Consider the following 17,616-nt stretch of genomic DNA (forward strand, 5'->3'; position numbering starts at 1 on the left):
CTGCCTCAGCCTCCAGAGTAACTGGGACTACAGGCGCCTGCCACCGTGCCTGGCTAATTTTTTGTATTTTTAGTAGAGATGGGGTTTCACCATGTTGGCCAGGATGGTCTCAATCTCCTGACCTCATGATCCACCCGCCTTGGCCTCCCAAAGTGCTGGGATTACAGGCGTGAGTCACCGCACCCTGCCGCTTCCTTCCTCGTATTTCTTAAAGGGCACACCCTGAAGAATGTAGGAGGGACGTGCTAATCTTGGGGATTTGCTTTTTAAAAGGGCAGAGAATCAAATAGAGCAAGATATTGGCAATGACTGAATCTGGGTGACGGGTGTAGAGGGGTTTGTGGTGAAATGTCTCTACTTGTGAGTATGGTTAACATTTTTTGTTAAAACTAGAAATGGACAACCATTAAGACTCAAAGGGGTGAGGCAGGCAGTTCATGGAGGGACTCACCACCCACATCCTGGCCCCCCCCACCTCCCCGCCTCCCAAGGCCGGTCCCACTGGGAGCCTGAGGGGCCTACCTCTGCTGCACGACCTCCAGGTCCTCCAGGCGCTCAGGCAGGGCCAGCCCGTTGAGCCACTGCTCCTTCTCCTCCACCCAGAGCCCGCAGGCCCCGGCCTCGCTGAGCATGGTATAGAGCGCCAGGGCTGCCTCCAGGGCCCGTGCTCGCTCGCCTGCCCGGGCCTGCAGCTCCTCGTAGTGCCGCTCCAGGTTGGGCACCCGGCCTCGCACCTCAGGCGTGCAGCTCAGTGCGGGGGGCAGGGCTGCTGCCTGTTCCCTCAAGGCGTCCAGGGTTGGCCGGTGGCTTCGGATCTCCTCCTCCAGGGCCCGATGCTGCCTGGCTAGAGCCTGCGTGGAGAACTCGTCATGCCCCAGCTCAGGGCTGGACACCAGGCGCAGTGCGTCAACCAACCAGGCCTCCATGTCGTTTGCATCGGCCTGGAACTGGTAGAGGCTGGCGGCTTGGGCCAGCCGCTGGGCACGCTCCTCGGCCAGGGCCTCTAGCCGCTCCCACTGGGCTTGGAGCTCAGCTGCACGAGCAGAGGCCTGGCTTGCCCCAGGGTGACCCTCGGCCACCAACTGCTGGCCCTGCTCCAGGGTGAGCTTCAGGGGCCCCAGCCGGCCGCTCATCTCGCCCCGCAGGGCCGTGTGCTTGTTGAGCAGGCGGAGGGCACCGGTCAGGTCCCGGCCCGTGTCAGCTGAGGCCAGGAGGTGCTGCTGCTCCCGCACCCAGGCCTCAGCTTCGCCCACCTCCCAGAGGAAACGCCAGAGCCGCCGTGACTCCTCCAGCCGGGCCCGCCGCGCCGCTGCCAACTCGCACAGTGCCTCATAGCTCTGCTCTAGCTTGGCCACCCGCTCCGACACCAGCTGCGGGTCGCAAGGTCTATACTCTGAGAAAGTCACAGGAGAGGGTCAGAGCCTTAACCCAGCCCTCCGGCTGCTCCCTGCCACCACACTCTCTTGGACTTCCCTCCCTGGCTTTAGCTCAGTCACCATCGTTTGGCCACCATCTTTCCCGTCCCCAGGTTTCCCAACCCTTCCACCTCGGCTCTTGATGTGCTCCTTCCCAGCCCCTCCCTCTCCAGTGCCTTCGCTGACTTTTCACCTTTCCCTGGGTTGCAGAAGCGCAGGGCAGAGGCGCTGACGGCCCGCACCCTCTCGGCCTGCACGGCGATGTCTGCCTCCACCAGCTCATGCAGCTGCAGCAGGTCCTCCACTCCCGCTAGGTGCTTGCCCAGGTCCTGAGACTGCAGCCGGCCCTGCCAGGCACACATGGAGTGCGGATGCCCGCCTGAGCACGCACGCGCTAACCTGGCTGCGTTTTCCTTCCAACTTCTCCACGGCTCCAGGTGTTGCACCCAGGTGAGAACCTGCTTGTTCACACACACTGAGATACTCCAGTTCTGCCCTGGCACCCCGACCTCCTTATCCTGAACTCCCCTGCTGTGGAACAATGTTCTAACTAACTCCTGCTCTTGGAAGCTTTGCTGTGACTAATCTTCTCAGCCTCAGAATCATCAACACCCTCCTGTCACCACCGCTCCACCCCAGCACCCAGCAGCCTTCCTTCCACATCTCTCCCCAATCCACCCTCCTGGCCGCTGCCTGCCTGGAAGATGGCAGCAACCTCTAACAGGTCTCGCTGTCATGCTGCCTGCCCACAGGCGTTCTTCAGAATAGCCAAAGTGACTTTTTTACAAACGTAAGGTACAATCAAGTCTCTCCCCCCCTCAAAACCTTCTAATAACTTTATTTATGTATTTATTTTGAGATGGAGTCTCGCTCCTGTAGTGCAGGCTGGAGTGCAGTAGCACAATCTCGGCTCACTGCAACCTCCACCTCCTGGGTCCAAGCGATTCTCTTTCCTCAGCCTCCTGAGTAGCTGGGATTACAGGCGTGTACCACCACGCGCGGCTAATTTTTGTATTTTTAGTAGAGATGGGGTTTCGCCATGTTGGCCAGGCTGGTCTCGGACTCCTGACCTCAGGTGATCCACCCACCTCGGCCTCCCAAAGTCTTAGGATTACAGGCGTGAGCCACCTTGCCTAGCTGCATTTTTCTTTTTTTTGACTGAGTCTTGCTCTATCACCTAGGCTGGAGTGCAGTGGTGCGATCTCGGCTCACTACAACCTCCGCCTCCTGGGTTCAAGCGATTCTGCTGTCTCAGCCTCCTGAGTAGCTGGGACTACAGGCGCATGCCACCGCACCTGGTTAATTTCTGTATTTTTATAGAGATGGGTTTTCACCATGTTGGCCAGGCTGGTCTTGAACTCCTGACCTCAAGTGATCTGCCCGCCTTGGCCTCCCAAAGAGCTGGGATTACAGGCGTGAGCCACTGTGCCTGGCCCCTTCAAATCACTTTAAAGGATCCATGTTACTTTGAATAAAATCCAAACTCCCTAACCAGGCCTGTAAGGCCCTAGTGGGCTGGCCGTGCCCTCCCAAATCTGTCCACGGCTCCCACTCCTCACGCTCACAGCCCACCAGCCTTCCTTCTGATCCTGAACACACCATGCTGATTCAGGCCGAGGGCCTGTGCCAGCTGTTCCTTCTGCCCGGAACGTTCTCTCCTGAGAGCTCTCTGTGCTGGCTCTTGGCACTATTCTGGTCTCGGCTTAAATGGCATTTTCTCAGAGGCCTTGTCTGACCAGCCCCTCACACCACCCTGTTCCAGTTTCATCAGTGGTTTTATGGCCCCTGCTCTTTTGTTTATGGAAAGTTCCGTGGGTTTTGTCATCAGCCTCCTCCATCTGGAACACGAACCCCATGCGGACAGGGCCCTGTTTACTTTGTTCCCTGCAACTGGGGACAGGGCCCTGTGCTGGTTCACGCTCCACAGATATTGACCTAGCAGACGGGGAACGCACCCGCTGTGGGGCCCCCTCGACTCTTGATCATCCGTACCCCACCCAGCCTGCCTCACTGGTACCTTCATCTCTTCCATCCAGTCCATGAGGTAGAGCAGGTCCTGGAACACCTTCTGCAGCTCCAGGTTGAGGAGGAGCCGCTCCCGTCGGGCGGCCACCATCTGCCGCAAGAAGTCCCAGAGCCGTGCCACGTTGTGCTGCCGAGCAGCGATGCGCTTGATGTCATGGTAGCGCTCGGCGGCCAGCTCTGCAGCCACGGCGTCCACCGCCTGCACCCGGCCACTGTAGGCCACGATGTCCGTCTCAATGGCTTCGTGCTTCCGTACTGCTGCCTCGACAGCTGCCAGCTCCAGCCCAAAGTTGTCCTGTGTCACGGGCAGGGAGAAGAGGTGTGGGGACCAAGGGACAGTGCCTCTGCCTGCTCCTCTGTCCTGCAGGGCACTTGGGCTGCAAGATCCCAGATCCATGCGGTGGCTCTAAGTTCCCTCCCTATCCCACCCCCATCCTGTGTCACCAACCCTCTCTCCTGTCCCAGCCTCTGGCCCCTGGCTCCCGGACCTCTAGGCCTTTTTACTCAGGTGACGGATTTTGTGGTTCATTGTCTCTCCACCCCACGGGGCTTCTTATCCACCCGTCTCTCTCCCAGTTCTGACCAGCCTAAGCATCCTAGGAGCCTCAAGTCCTACCTGGGACACGAGGCGCTGGTTCTCACTGAGCCAGGTCTCCCGCATAGCAGCCTTGCGGTCGAAGCGGGCGGCCAGCTGCTCCAGCTTCTCCTGGCGGATGAGCTCGGTGCGCAGGGCCAGCTCACGCTCGTGCTCTGCCTTCTCCAGCCGCTCCCAAGCCTGTGGGGTGGGGACAGGGTTAGTGGAAGGGACAGGGCAGGGAGGGCTCAGTGGGGCTGGAGGCACATGGTAAGTCCCACGGAAGCTTGGTCTGGTGGATCCGTGGAATGCAGTGGGTGAGATGGCTGGGCGTGGAAACAGGAAAGAGGGCAGCGCTGGGAGTCTGTGAAGCCATGTAGAAGCTTCTGGAAAAGGACTGGAGGGAGCAGAAATAGTGGAAACCATCTGATTCATTTGTATTGGCAGGACTGTGTGCAAACCTTATTTTTACTTTTAGTAATCTTACAATATTGTGAAAAAAATAAAAGAAGGGATAGTAAGTTGGGGACAAGTTTAATAAGCTGAGGGACTTGGGGCATAATTTCCTTACGTGACCTTGTATGGAGAGTCAGACAAAGGGACAGGGAGCCTTGTGCCTGAGAGGATGGGACAATCACATCTGGCACAGTGTGGGCAGCTGGGCAGAGTGCTCGAGTTTCCAGTTGGGGCAGCAGATAGTAGAACTTGGTGAAGGTCGAGATGGCCCTGGGTTTGGGGATGTGTGCAAGGTGTCTGGGCTAGGGGCTGCCCTGAGGGTGGGTAGCCTGTGGGCAGCCACGGACCTTGTTGATATCCGAGATGAGCCGGCCCTCGCGGGGTGTGTAGACCTTCTGGTTGTTGGCCCGAAGCTTGCTCTGGATGGTGAAGAGCAGCACTTCCAAGTTCCCTTTCTCGGTAAACCTGAGGCAGGATGCCGGGTTGGGGTCAGAATTAAAGCCCACGAGGGTCACAAGGACTCTTTACTCTTCCAAATGGGTGTCCTGTGTTGCTTTTCTTCTTACAAAAGCAATATAAACTCTTTATGTGGAAGCCAGAAAATACGGGCTAACCAAAAGAACATCATTTTATTTTATTTTGAGACAGAGTCTTGCTTTGTCACCCAGGCTGGAGTGCAGTGGTCCGATTTGGGCTCACTGCAACCTCTGCCTCCCGGGTTCAAGCCAATCTCTTGCCTGAGCCTCCCAAGTAGCTGGGATTACAGGCGTGCACCACCACACCTGGCTAATTTATGTATTTTTAGTAGAGACGGGGTTTCACCAGGCTGGCCAGGCTGGTCTCAAACTCCTGACCTCAAGTGATCCACCTGCCTCAGCCTCCCAAAGTGCTGGGATTACAGGCGTGAGCCACGGTGCCCAGCCGAAATAATTCTTTTATAACCTATTTCCCTGCTTATTTTTCATGAACATCTTTCCATGTCAATAAATGCATTTCTTTAATATTATTTTCAGTGGCTGCCCATGACTTATTTTTCTTTTCTGGTGGTTGTGTTGATGAACATCCTTGAAGCTACATCTTTGTTTAATGTCCAGAAGACGACTTCCTAGGTTAAAGGGTACACCTTAAATCATTCCCTGGAATGTATAGAAACAATCATCTTCTGGACTAATATTAGTTTCAGAGCTGATATATATTAACTCCAAAAGAACTCCATGACAACATAAACACAGACGTTTTGGCAGGTACTGAACAGAATTGCCTAACAGCAGTCACATACTTGGAACAGTTAATTGCTAAAATATTGAAATGATAAGAACCTCTGCAATTCTCACGTTACCAGCCACACCCACATTGCCAGTTGTGACCTGCCTGTCAGGTCCAGTCCCCTCTATCCTATGCTGGGATTGGGTTGCCATGACACCTGATCAGTAATCTTATCTGATGGATTGCACTGACTCAACACATCATAGCAATCATTTCCACAGCATGTTTGTTTGTTTGTTTTTTGAGATGGAGTCTTGCTCTGTCACCCAGGCTGGAGTGCAGTGGCATGATCTCGGCTCACTGCAACCTCTGCCTCCCGGGTTCAGGTGGTTCTCCTGCCTCAGCCTCCCGAGTAGCTGTGATGACAGGCGTGTGCCACCAAGCCCAGCTAATTTTTTTGTATTTTTAGTAGAGACGGGGTTTCACCATGTTGGCCAGACCGGTCTCGGTGATCCGCCCACCTTGGCCTCCCAAAGTGCTGGGATTACAGGCGTGAGCCACCATGCCCGGCCCACAGCATGATTTTTAAAAACGGCTAATCATTAAAAAAATTTATTTTGTATCAACTGTGTTGTTTGGATGCTTCTGGTGTGGGAAATCGCCACTGCATTTACGTACTGCCAAATTTCCCTCCCTGAAGGCTGTGCTAATTTAGGCTTCCTCTCGTGGGAGCACAGCTCAGATAAGGGTGGGGCCCCAGGGACACCTACTTGGGCGGCTTCTCCACGGTGCGGTAGGAGTTGAAGGACTGCAGCTGGTTCTGGACCCCGCTCAGGGAGTTGGCCAACTGCCGGTCATTGAGGGTCACAATTGTTTGCTCGATCCACTGCAGCAGCTCCGAGGCCAGGGACTCGTACTTCTCCACCAGGCGCTCTGCCTCCATGGCATGGTCCAGCACCTGGGAGGCAGAAGACAGGGACATGACAGTCCCAGCCACAGGGTCCCTGGCCCAGTCCTGCAGCTCCACCCTGCCCTTGCACTGGGGGAGTAAGACCCCTCAGCCGGGCCTCCTCTGGCCTTTATGCCTACTGCCCATGGACAGTACCTTGCCAATTCTCTTGCCTTCCACAGCCAGGGCCTTCATCTTGGAGAAGTAATGGTAGTAAGTAGCCACATAGGTAATGATTGACTTCTCATCTGGCTGGTCCACATTCACATCTGCAAGAGAGGACCATTTGGGTCAGGCCTCCCAGAAGTTCATCCATAACTTGCATCACTTACCCCAAACCCTGGGCCTGCCCAGTCCTCCAAGGCTGACATCTCTCCATCTCCTTTTAGAGCAAAATGACAACTCAGCCATTCAAATGAAAAGGGCACCAAAAAAGCTCATCTTTTTTTCCCCTTCTGGAAACAAGAAGTGCCCTCCAAGGAGAGCACAAACTCCAGAAGCACAAGGAGGCTTTTACCCAGAGTTCCCCGTGGAGACCAAAATTAGTTGTTTGGGGAAGAAAAGCAAGAAAAGAAACAGCATTGCTATGTGGGGATGGATCATGGACTTTTAGGCTGGAATAATGTCTAAGAAGTCAATGGATTGAGGGGCAGCGGGATGGAAGGCATGAACTAAGCCTCCTGAACCTAGGATGCTCAGAGTGATGGGCCCTGTGATCCCTGCAGCTCAGTGGGGACAGAGGCCAGCTCTCAGCACCATCTCCAGGTGTGATCACACCATTTCTAACCTCAATCCTAAAGCTCAGCTGTGGGCCCAAGGAGGGGAGTGTCTTTCAAGCCGAATTGGCTTCCAGCGCCCAACTGAGGCTGACCATAACTTGAAATCTGTGGGTTCTCTTAAATAGGCCAGATTTTATCCTAAAGGTAAGACTATGAGACCAGAAGCCTCTTGCCTATTTCTGGAAACACATGGGCAGGCAGGAGCCACTGAAGTCATCTCGGAAAGTTACAGAATGCTTAGCTTTATTTCCAGGTTCTGAATTACAGCCATGCTGCCCAGAGGCTCTCCAAGGAGCACTGCATGAAGCCTATGTCTGTTGCTAGCTCGCTGACACTTGTCATTCTGCAGTAAAAGGGCCCAGGTGATAGGGCTACAGGTAGAATGGAAAACAGGGAGAAAATGCTCAAGACCAGTGAACATCCACCCACTGAACTTAAGGAGCACCTCCAGCAGGGGAGTCACTGGGCCTTTCTCTCCTCCCTGTTCTGGTTGCACCAAGATTGGTCTCCGCTTTCCCAGAGGCAGCGGAGGAAACAGGCTCTGGAGCCAGGCTGCCTGAATGCCAGTCTCAGCTCCATCTGCCAGAAGACCTGGGCAAGTTGCTTACCCATTATAGGCCCCCATCTTCTCTTCCATAAACTGAGGATAACAACAGTACTGATTTCAAAGGGATGTTGTGAAGATTAAAGCACGTCAAGCGCAGAACCAGGTACCAAATAAGAGCCCAATCGCAGTCGGGTGCGGGGGCTCACACCTGTTATCTCAGTGCATTGGGAGGCCGAGGTGGGCGGATCACGAGGTCAGGAGTTAGAGACCAGCCTGACCAACATGGTGAAACCCCGTCTCTACTAAAAATACAAAAATTAGCCGGGCGTGGTAGGATGTGCCTGTAATCCCAGCTACTCAGGAGACTGAGGCAGGAGAATTGCTTGAACCCAGGAGGCGGAGGTTGCAGTGAGCCGAGATCGCGCCATTGCACTCCGGTCTGGGCAACAGAGCGAGACTCCGTCTCAAAAAAAAAAAAAAAAGAGCCCAGTCGCTGTTACTGATCTCATCGATCTCATCGGCATTATGACCAGAACCACAGGAACCAATCAGCAAGGTCGGCTGACCACAGGCCAGTTCTGGGTGAGAGCAGAAGGTCATGCAGCTTAATTTTTTTTCTTAAAAATTTGTTTTAAAAAAATAGAGACAGGTCTCGCTGTTGCCCAGGCTGGAGAACAGTGGCTATTGACAGGTGTGATCCCACTATTGATCAGCGTGGGAGTTTTGACCTGTTCCATTCTGACCTGGGCCGGTTCAGTCCTCCTTAGGTAACCTGGTGGTCCCCTGCTCCCAGGAGGTCACCAGTGCTGAACTTAGTGTGGATACCCAATCAGCATAACCCACTGCAGCCTAGAACTCCTGGGCTCAAGTGATCCTCTCGCCTCAGCCTCCCTAGCAGCTAGGACTATAGGCAGGTACCACTGTGGCCAGCAACATGTAGCTTAATTTAGAATCCTAGAATTTTAGAAGAGCCCTTAGAGACCAATTCTCTCTTTTAAGACATGAGGAAACTGAGCCACAGAGAGACCAGCCACTGGCTATATGTCACGGAGCTCCTCTGTGCTCTGTCTGGCACACAACCCACAGCCCAGGGCTCTTTCTGTCACTAGGCTGCTTTTCTTCCTACCTACAGTCTTTTGTTAAAAAAAAAACTGAGAAATAATTGTCATACCATAAAATTCACTTAATGTATATAATTCACTGGTTTTCAGTGTAAAGATATATATTTTTTGGGGCGGGGGCGAGGTAGTCATGGGGTCTCACTATGTTGCCCAGGATGGTACCAAACTCCTGGGCTCAAGTGATCCTCCTGCCTTGGCCTCCCAAAATGCTGGGTGTGAGCAACCACGCATTTTTCAGTATATTTACAAGGTTGTGTAACCATCACCACTTTCTAATTCCAGAACATTCTCTTCCCCCACCAAAGAAGCCCCTGTATCGGTTGGTGGTTACTCCATGTCTTCCCCCTCCGCAGCCCCTGGCAACCACTGGTCCACCTCCTGTCTCTACCCTACCACCTCTTTTTCACATAGCTCTGGCCCCACCTTCGGGATCCAGCAGCTTGGTAAGTCCCAGTTCCTTTTCAGCCAGATTGAATGCATTCTGCAGATTATAGTGTGCATTACACTTCTTCAGAGACTCAAAATCCAGCAGGTCTGGCCTGGGTGGGGAGGAAAGACAGAAGGGATCAGAAACATGTGAGATCTTAAAGAGGAAGAGGAAACCCACACCAATCTTTATCCCTAAGTCACCGACCCAATTTTGTCCAGAAGTAGGCATCCCAAACCCACACTGCTGCTCACAGCCCCTCCCCATACTGCCTCCCCTGCTTCCCATCACAAGTGCTCTGTGCAGCCCTGCACCCCCATGTTCTGGTTCTGCTCCGAGTGCTTTTCCTTCCTTCTGACTGCTGTGCAGCTCGTCTCTTCTCTGTCTCCACATGTGCACCCCAGGTCATTAGCCAACCCAGCTGCTCTGCTGCGTGCTAACCCCATCTTCTCACCGGTGTTTATGCACAATGGCGTTGAAGGCTAGTCCATCTCTCCAGCTGGTGGTGAAGTTGTGTACATTGACGTTGGGATAACTATAAACAGAGATTCAGAAAATGGTGACTAGGGCTGAGCCCTGGTCAATGACTCCAGGACAGTCACCAGCTCATGGTTCCTGGAGCCCAGCACAGCCTGGGGGTCACTGACCCTCCAGTGCCACATGCCCAGGGTGTCCTCACCCTGCAGTCTTCATCTGGCACCACAGAAGCAGGGCATCCTTGGCTGACTTCTTCTCCTTGTTGTCTTCTGTCTCCACACTGATGTCTTGGATCTAGGAAGGAAGCAAGCAGGGCCCTCACTCCCTGGACAGGAACTCCTGATGTTATCAGAGATGCTCAGATAAATGGCAGGAAACCGCTCTTTAGACTGTGGTAAAGGGGTGGACAGGCATAGCCTGAAGTCCTTTCAACCTAGGCCAGGGACCACAAAACACTGGGAGCAAGGGATTTGAGGCAGCAGATTAGGGTAGGATGCTGAAGAATCGGTGTGTCTCTGAGTGGAGGGTGCTGGTCCCTCCAGGTGGGGAACTGCAGGCAGAAGAGTGAACATTTTCTGAGAGCTGACTCTCCAAGGTCTCTAAAAGTTGGCTCTCCAAGGTGAAGCCGACAGAACCCGGGAAGGAAGGGGGTGATCAGGAACGCTGTGATGGCATGAGGACACTGGGGCATGGGAAGGAGGAGGGTGACGTTCCAATGGGGGAGACAGGCAGAGTTTATGGCAGGGGATTGGTGCCAGTGACCAGACCCTCTAGAAGTTCCCAAATCCCCTGAGGTGAAGGACCAGTTGGTAAAACTTCTAGTCCCTTGTGGATCAACCTGTGGTCCTGGTCCTATTGCACATGACCAATACACAGACCAGCACACAAGGAACTTGCCACAGGGGTTTGACATTCACCCAAGCTGGTTTCTACCCTGCTGAAGGAGGGGAGTCCACTGATCTGGTGCTTGGATAGCACCGCAATGGCAGCTGCTACATAAGGTTCGAGATCATCCATCTTTGTGTTTGTTGTGTCATGGGCCAGCAGGAATGGTTTGCAGTGAAGAACCAGGGCAGGAACCACTCTGTGTGACAGTGTGCTGGGGTACCTGGAATCGAAGGATGATGGTCCAGACCAGCCCAAGGGTCAGTCGGTGGTTTCCATCCACAATGTCATGGGAGCCCATGTTTTCCAAGTGCACTTTCTGCTCCTTGAGGAACTGCAGTGCCTTGTCTACGTTCTCCAGGCAGTGGATCCGCATGCGGCCCTTTGTGGGCTTTGGCTGTGGAGGGACGGGGGCAAAATGGCACGGGACTGTGGGCTTCCACCTTCTTCCCCAGCCTTCGCAGGGCCCGGCTTTGCACACCTTCCCCATGACCTACCTCAGGAACACGGGCACAGCCCCAGGTCTGGAGCCAAAGCTGAGGTTACAAATGAGGCTTGGGCAGATTAAGATTCCCAAGGGAATTAACTGCACCCAGAGTAGGTGGGAAAAGAAATGTTTTCAATGGGGCCACTGTTCCTGTCTCCACGAAGCAATGCTCCTATGTAATCTAAGTGGCAAAGGTGCTCGAAACGAAACCATCCTCTGAGCAGAGGGAGCCACTGCTTCCTGCCCTGTGCCGTCACTCTCTCTGAGGGCTGTTCTTCCAGCTGGTCCCCTTGGACACTTTTCTGAGCTCCCCGCTTCCCTTCATGACCACAGCTCACCAGTATCTCTCCCGAGAGCACCTCGAGGAGCCTCAGCAGGTTGCGTCCGTCCCGGAGGTCGCTGTACAGGTCCCCCACCCGGCACGTGACCCGGGCCAGGTGCGAGTTTACCCACTTGGTGAAGGTTTTCTTCTGCACTGCTTCTCGTTCATCTGTGGTGGCAACAGGGGGTTATTTCTGTCCCTCGAGTTCAGTATGCCTGCTTCTAAACACCAGTTGGCAGGGGTGGGGGATAGAGGAGCCTGAGAGATGGGAAGTGGGGTCCTCTAAGGAGGAGGAAGGGAAGGAAGATGACCGGGAGGAAAGCCCCTAACTTGGAATGAGCTCATAAGCAAGGTAAAGAAGAAAGATGAAAGAAAGAAAATAGGCTTTGAGAAGAAAGGATGAAGACCTCAGAAACCATGGGACATGCAGGGAGGGGCTGGGATGGGGCAGTCATGTAAGCGGTGGAATGCTGGTCAAGTGACTTCATTCATCAGAGCCCCAATGTCTCATCTGTAAAATGGGAACATCACTTTCTACTTCAACAGGTCATCGTGTTGATTAAATGAGATAAGATATATAAAACAACTAGCTGGTGCCTGGCACAAAATGGCTCCTTGGTGAGCTGCTGTTATAAAGTGGTGTGATCTGACCTGAAGGAGAGCAACAGCTGCCCAGGCCGGTGGGAGGTATGGCTGTTCTCTTTTGGTTGCGGACAAAGGAGAGGGTGTGGGCTAAAATTATAGCAGCGGCTCTTCCAAGCGCTTATTAGGACTTGATGGTATAGAGGCTGCAGGCCTCCTGAGTCAGCTTACTGTCCTTGGATAAATTAAAGAAAAGGCAGTCTCCTCTGCTTCTGGGGGTTGGGGACGGTACATTCAGCTGGCTGCAAGGGGATCCAGTTCCAGGACATAAACACCCCATTGCTCAGAAGAACAAGATGTTGAGAGTTGGGAACTGGGAAAACAGTGAGGCCAGGAAACATGGGGGAAAAAAAGCCAGGCAGAGTTAGGTACCAATCTCAAAAAAAGTTAGGCAATGCCCTGCTGCCCAGCCCACAGGGGAGGGGAGTTACCGAAGAGGCGAAGTAAGTACTAGGTTCCATAGGAAAATAAAAATTAAGAACATTCTAAGTGACAAAGTGAAAGCATCAGAAACTGCTCTGGTGATAAGGATTTCTGCCACTTCCCCACAGAGAGCCCTGTGCAAGGACCCAACCCAAGTGGCTGGGGTCTGAAGAGTCACTTTTGCTTCCATCTCAGCACCAGCATCTCAGAAACCGGAAAGACTCATCCTTTAATCTCACATTCCTAAGCACCTCACCCATAAGACACAGCAACACATCCACGTCACTCCCTGTCTCTTACCTCCAGCCACTATACCGGCACCAAACCTGGGGTCCTAATAACAACATGGGATGGCCCCATGCTCCCCAGCACCCGTGAAACCAAGGGTGCCTTTGGGCCTCCCGGCAGGTCTACAGGCCCCATCTGAGTGAGCCAGGAGGAGCCTGGGTCACAGGCCATTGCTGGATCCAGGGGCACTTCCCTACTGCTGGGCACCCTCGGGTGAGGCCATTTTGGCACACAGGCAGAAGACACAGAATTAGTGGCAACTAGGAGGAAAATGGGCAAAGCCAAGCACCAGAAACCAAGTGTCACGTCACAAGACGCCCACAGCATCCCTAGATCCTCACACACACATACAACAGTGATTCCCAGAAACACACCTAAGCGCTTGTGCCAGAGTGAACACACACCTGCACAGACATCTACCTGGGCCTGTTTGCACAGATCCTCTCCTTCGAGACACTCCCTTTGCTTCCACACACGCTGCCCCCTTGCACACATTCAGACGCACGCTCAGAAGCCTGGAAAACACAATCTCCAGGTCCCTGGGCCTGGCTCACCCCTCCGCCTCCCCTAACTGTCCTGGCGAGCGCTCCACCGCCAGATCTGGATCCACCTCAGAGGCACTGCTGGTGCCTCCCCGGGTGCTGGCGCCCCCACGCCCTCCATGGCTGGTTGCCTTTGCTCCATGCAGCACCCCGAGGCCCAGCAGTCACACCCACCCATGCCATCATACACGGTCCCTGCCAGCGGGTCCAAGCCTTTCCCCATTCCGTTGACATCTGTGTATTTTCCGGCCTCTTGTAATTATCCCCTCTAAGCTGCATCACGTTGTCTCCCAACACAAACACTAGAGTCACACCGTGTCCCATGCCAGGTCCTCAGCTCTGGCCACTCTCCCCACACCCAGGTCCCTCTCGCCCAGGCGCAGTTGTCCCCACAGGGAGCCCCCGGGCCTCACCTTGCAGCTGTTTGAAGCGTCCTTCCAGCACGCTGGCATACTGAACAGGGTTGATGAAGGCAGCTGGTGAGAGCAGGAGGCCCCCGGGGTTGTGGGCCCCTTCCACAGCCTCATAGTAAAACTCGCAGGCCTCGTGCAGGCCGTTCCCGTGCACCCTGCTCACTCCGTTCCCATTCATGCTGCCAGCTGCTAGCTACAGAGCCCAGGGCCCAGAGTCCATGCTCCCCGCCGGCAGGGGGCCAGTTTCTGTTCCCCAGTGGAACCTCAGGCTGGAGTCCAGGGTTGGGGGATTCAAGAATGGTGGGAATTTCAAAGAGTGGCAAAAAGAGTTACGGGGTGTCCCGAGCTCCTGAGACAGAGAGTGGGGGCACGCCTGGCTGCGGTGAGAGGAGACAGGAGGCTCCAGACAAACAGGTTGGACAGTGTTGGGGAGGGGAGAGAGGCGGAGCATGGCCGGCGGGGGCAGGGCCAGGCCCTGCGGGGTGGCGGAGGAGGGCACTGCCAACGCCTTCGAGACCCGCCCATCAGGCCCCAAGTTACCTAACAATGCACAGGACCCACGAGAGGGGCCCCCAGTGCAAACTCCTGTTTCCCAGAGGTTTGCAGGAACAGTGAGGGCGACCCCTCTCTGGGTGACTCTGGGAGGTCCTTCTCCAGGATGTGTGGGCTTTGAGCCCCAGCTCAGAAACAGACAAAGAGAAATCTGGAAATGAGGAAATCCTCGAAGAGGAAAAGCCAGGCACTGTGCGAGGCATTTTTCTTCATTCCCTCATCTGTGAAACGGGCGCTGTTACCATCCTTTCCACTTGCTTATCACCACCTCCAGTGCCAGCCCCTTCCCTGCCCTCTGGCCCACCAGGGCCATCCTCCACCAGGCCATCCCTGCCCCCAGACACGCCGCTGCTGGGCACATCTACCAGGCGCCCTTCCTCTGGGCTTGGGCGTTTGTCACGTGCAGCCTACACTTGCCCTTCCCCATCTTCATTCATTCAGTGTTTATTTGACACCTACTGGCTGGAGACACAGTGCTAGGCAAAGCCCATGCAGAGCTGCCTCTTCAGGAGAGCCCAGTTTAGTGATGGAGATAAACACCCAATGAGAGCACGAGGTCGCACGGATGTGTGCACAGACATGGTGACAGTGCTGGGTGGCCCGAGTTATGTGCAGCCAGACATGGTGACAGTCCTGGGTGGTATGTGTCCTATGTACACAGGCATGGTGACAGTCCTGGGAGGCACTTGTCATGTGTGCAAACGTGGTGGGTGGCACATGTTGTACACACATAGACATCATGACCATTCTAGAGGCTACATGAATCCAAAACCAGACTGCCAGGAACATTTTCCTCAAACATGACATTCTCCATAACCCACACCTTCTGTCTTCTCTGATGTATAGACGCACTGGTAGGAGTATTTCACAGCCAGCCTGAAGACCCAACCAGAAGAACAGAGAGGCCCAGGAGAAAATGAGAAGGGGTCCTGGGAAGCTATGGCTGCCACAAGGGGGTCCTCAGACTGGTGCTGAGCTGGCTCAAAAGAATCACTTGGGGAGCTTTTGAAAAATCCTGAGTTCTAGACCAAGATTCTAACTTATTGTGTCTAGGGAGGGGCTTGGAAACCTGTATTTGTAAAAAACATCCCTGGGTGATCCTGTAAAACATGTGGCCAGGTTTGGGAACCTCCCCCTTGGAGTCTCTCTTCTTCTAGGGGCCAACCCCACCCCCACTGGGAGCACCACCTCTCGGTGAGAGTAGCTGGGGCCTCTCAGACTGGGTTGGGTTGGGCTGGGCTGGATGGCCGGCAGGTCAATGGCAATGACAAGGGTGGGATGGAGGAGGAAGCCAGACGGGATGGGTGGCCTTGGGGTGTGTGGGTGAGTCAGCCCCATGCCAGCCACTGGTGGTGTCAGGTGGCAGCCGCACTCTTGTTGCCATGACAACTCCTCCCCCGAAAGACAGGGAGGCTGTTGGACGAGTTTCCACTCAGAGCGGAGAGCCCAGGCCCTGGGCTGTAGGGAAGGGTAGGGGCCAAGGCAGGCAGAGAGCACACCCGGGAGAATGGGCGGCTGCAGAAACCAGCAGCAGCGGGTGGAGGGAACCTGCTTCAGGGAACAGGCAGATGAGATAATGGGAGTAACAGGCGGCAGGTGGAAGGAACAGGTGGGGAGGGAGCAGAGGGGAATAATAGAATGGGAACAGGTGTGGGAAATGACAGTGGAAATCAAAGAAGACACAACAAGGGCATGACAGGTAAGGGAGAGGTGGGCGGAGACAGGAGTGGCAAGAGTGAGAGTGCCGAAGGATAAAGGGACATAACCCGGGGGCCAGAGGGGGAAGCTGTTTTAGTCAGCTCAGCCAGTCCAGGGGCCAGTGAAGCGTCTCTATGCTTGGGGGAGGAGCTGGGGAAAGTTCTGAATGGCCTGGAGCCTATTCTTGAAGCTGGATGTGGAGACCAGGGAATTGATAGGGTGCTCTGGGTCTCCCACTTAGAAAGAAAAGTCAGTCTTCCCGTAAAGTTAAAGGGCTCTTCGTGACAACTGACACAGCCTCCTCCAGCATCCCCCCACCTTGACCCTCCCCTGACCTCACCTGCCAGAGCCTTAATGCGAGACCTCTCAAAAAGGCGGGCCGAGCTGCTGTCATTGTCCCAGTCCGAGTCAGGAAGGTCCCAGCGGTTGTTGATGTCACTGTACTGGCCCTGGATCTCCAAGCTGTCAAAGTCTGTGGGTGACAAAGTGCTGCTCATGGTGGTAGGCGGCTTCCTGCTCCTGCAAGGAGAATGTGGCCAGTGAGGGACGTCCAGGGACCACCAAGCCCTCCACTCACCACCAGGCCCTTCTGTCTTCTTCCCCTACCTGTGGCTCCGCTCTCCTTGTGGCCAGAGGCTGCGGTTGGCTGCTCAGTGGAAATCAGCCCCCAGGGGGAGAGGGGAAGCCACCCGGGAAGCCTGGGGACAGGAATGCATCAGAAGCACAGAAAGTGAAGCAGGAAGGCAGCAGCAGCTCAGAGCGATGCGGTGGTCAGGAAAGGCTCCAATGGCTTCGGGCCAGAGAGGGGCGGGTTTGGGGGGTGAGGAAAGGGGTGATGGGCTTCAGTGCTTCAGACAGCAGTGTACAGGCCAGGGTAATGCAGGCAGCACATATGGGGCCCCATGGGCAATAATGACTAGAAAGTGGCATTCTTTCCTTCTACAAACTGTTTTGAGCCCATGATCAACCCAAGATGGCCTCCTATACCCTGTAGGGAAGTTGAGAGAAAAAGACCCAGATTCGTTGGGCGCAGTGGCTCACAGCACTTTGGGAGGCCGAGGTGGGTGGATCACCTGAGGTCAGAAGTTCAGGACCAGCCTGACCAACATGGTGAAACCCTGTCTCTACTAAAAATACAAAAAATTGGCTGGGCATAGTGGCAGGTGCCTGTAATCCCAGCTACTCGGGAGGCTGAGGCAGGATTATTGCTTGAACCTGGGCGCGCCTTAGAGCGAGACTTGTAGAAAAAAAAAAAAAAGACCTAGATTCTGCTCTTGAGCTAAGAAAAAGCTATGATACACCAGGAAGATTGATACGCTGTTTGGCAAGTGCCCAGGAGTTCAAAGGAGGACACAGTATGGTTCTCTCCGCTTTGTTTCCTTTGGTTT

At 54.5% G+C, this 17,616-nt stretch overlaps 1 protein-coding gene across 3 annotated transcripts in view; it reads right to left on the bottom strand.

The window, feature by feature from the left end:
• SPTBN2 (spectrin beta, non-erythrocytic 2) overlaps nucleotides 1-17,616 on the bottom strand; it is a 43,184-nt gene that overhangs the window by 18,505 nt on the left and 7,063 nt on the right. For 2 of the 3 annotated variants that reach the window (XM_030811281.1, XM_030811283.1), the window contains exons 2-14: nucleotides 16,569-16,747; nucleotides 11,687-11,838; nucleotides 11,085-11,258; nucleotides 10,179-10,270; nucleotides 9,954-10,034; nucleotides 9,496-9,611; nucleotides 6,782-6,894; nucleotides 6,447-6,634; nucleotides 4,818-4,935; nucleotides 4,057-4,215; nucleotides 3,433-3,735; nucleotides 1,609-1,762; nucleotides 523-1,393 (exon numbers count right to left, since the gene is read on the bottom strand). In XM_030811281.1, the coding sequence (XP_030667141.1) occupies nucleotides 523-1,393; nucleotides 1,609-1,762; nucleotides 3,433-3,735; nucleotides 4,057-4,215; nucleotides 4,818-4,935; nucleotides 6,447-6,634; nucleotides 6,782-6,894; nucleotides 9,496-9,611; nucleotides 9,954-10,034; nucleotides 10,179-10,270; nucleotides 11,085-11,258; nucleotides 11,687-11,838; nucleotides 16,569-16,725 (2,678 nt within the window). In that variant the 5' untranslated portion in view covers nucleotides 16,726-16,747. Of the gene's footprint in view, nucleotides 1-522; nucleotides 1,394-1,608; nucleotides 1,763-3,432; nucleotides 3,736-4,056; nucleotides 4,216-4,817; nucleotides 4,936-6,446; nucleotides 6,635-6,781; nucleotides 6,895-9,495; nucleotides 9,612-9,953; nucleotides 10,035-10,178; nucleotides 10,271-11,084; nucleotides 11,259-11,686; nucleotides 11,839-16,568; nucleotides 16,748-16,834; nucleotides 16,927-17,616 lie in introns of all 3 variants that reach the window. The other variant, XM_030811282.1, reaches the window with a different exon arrangement.

Source organism: Nomascus leucogenys, chromosome 4 (genome assembly GCF_006542625.1).
Source record: "Nomascus leucogenys isolate Asia chromosome 4, Asia_NLE_v1, whole genome shotgun sequence".
Classification (NCBI taxonomy): domain Eukaryota; kingdom Metazoa; phylum Chordata; class Mammalia; order Primates; family Hylobatidae; genus Nomascus; species Nomascus leucogenys.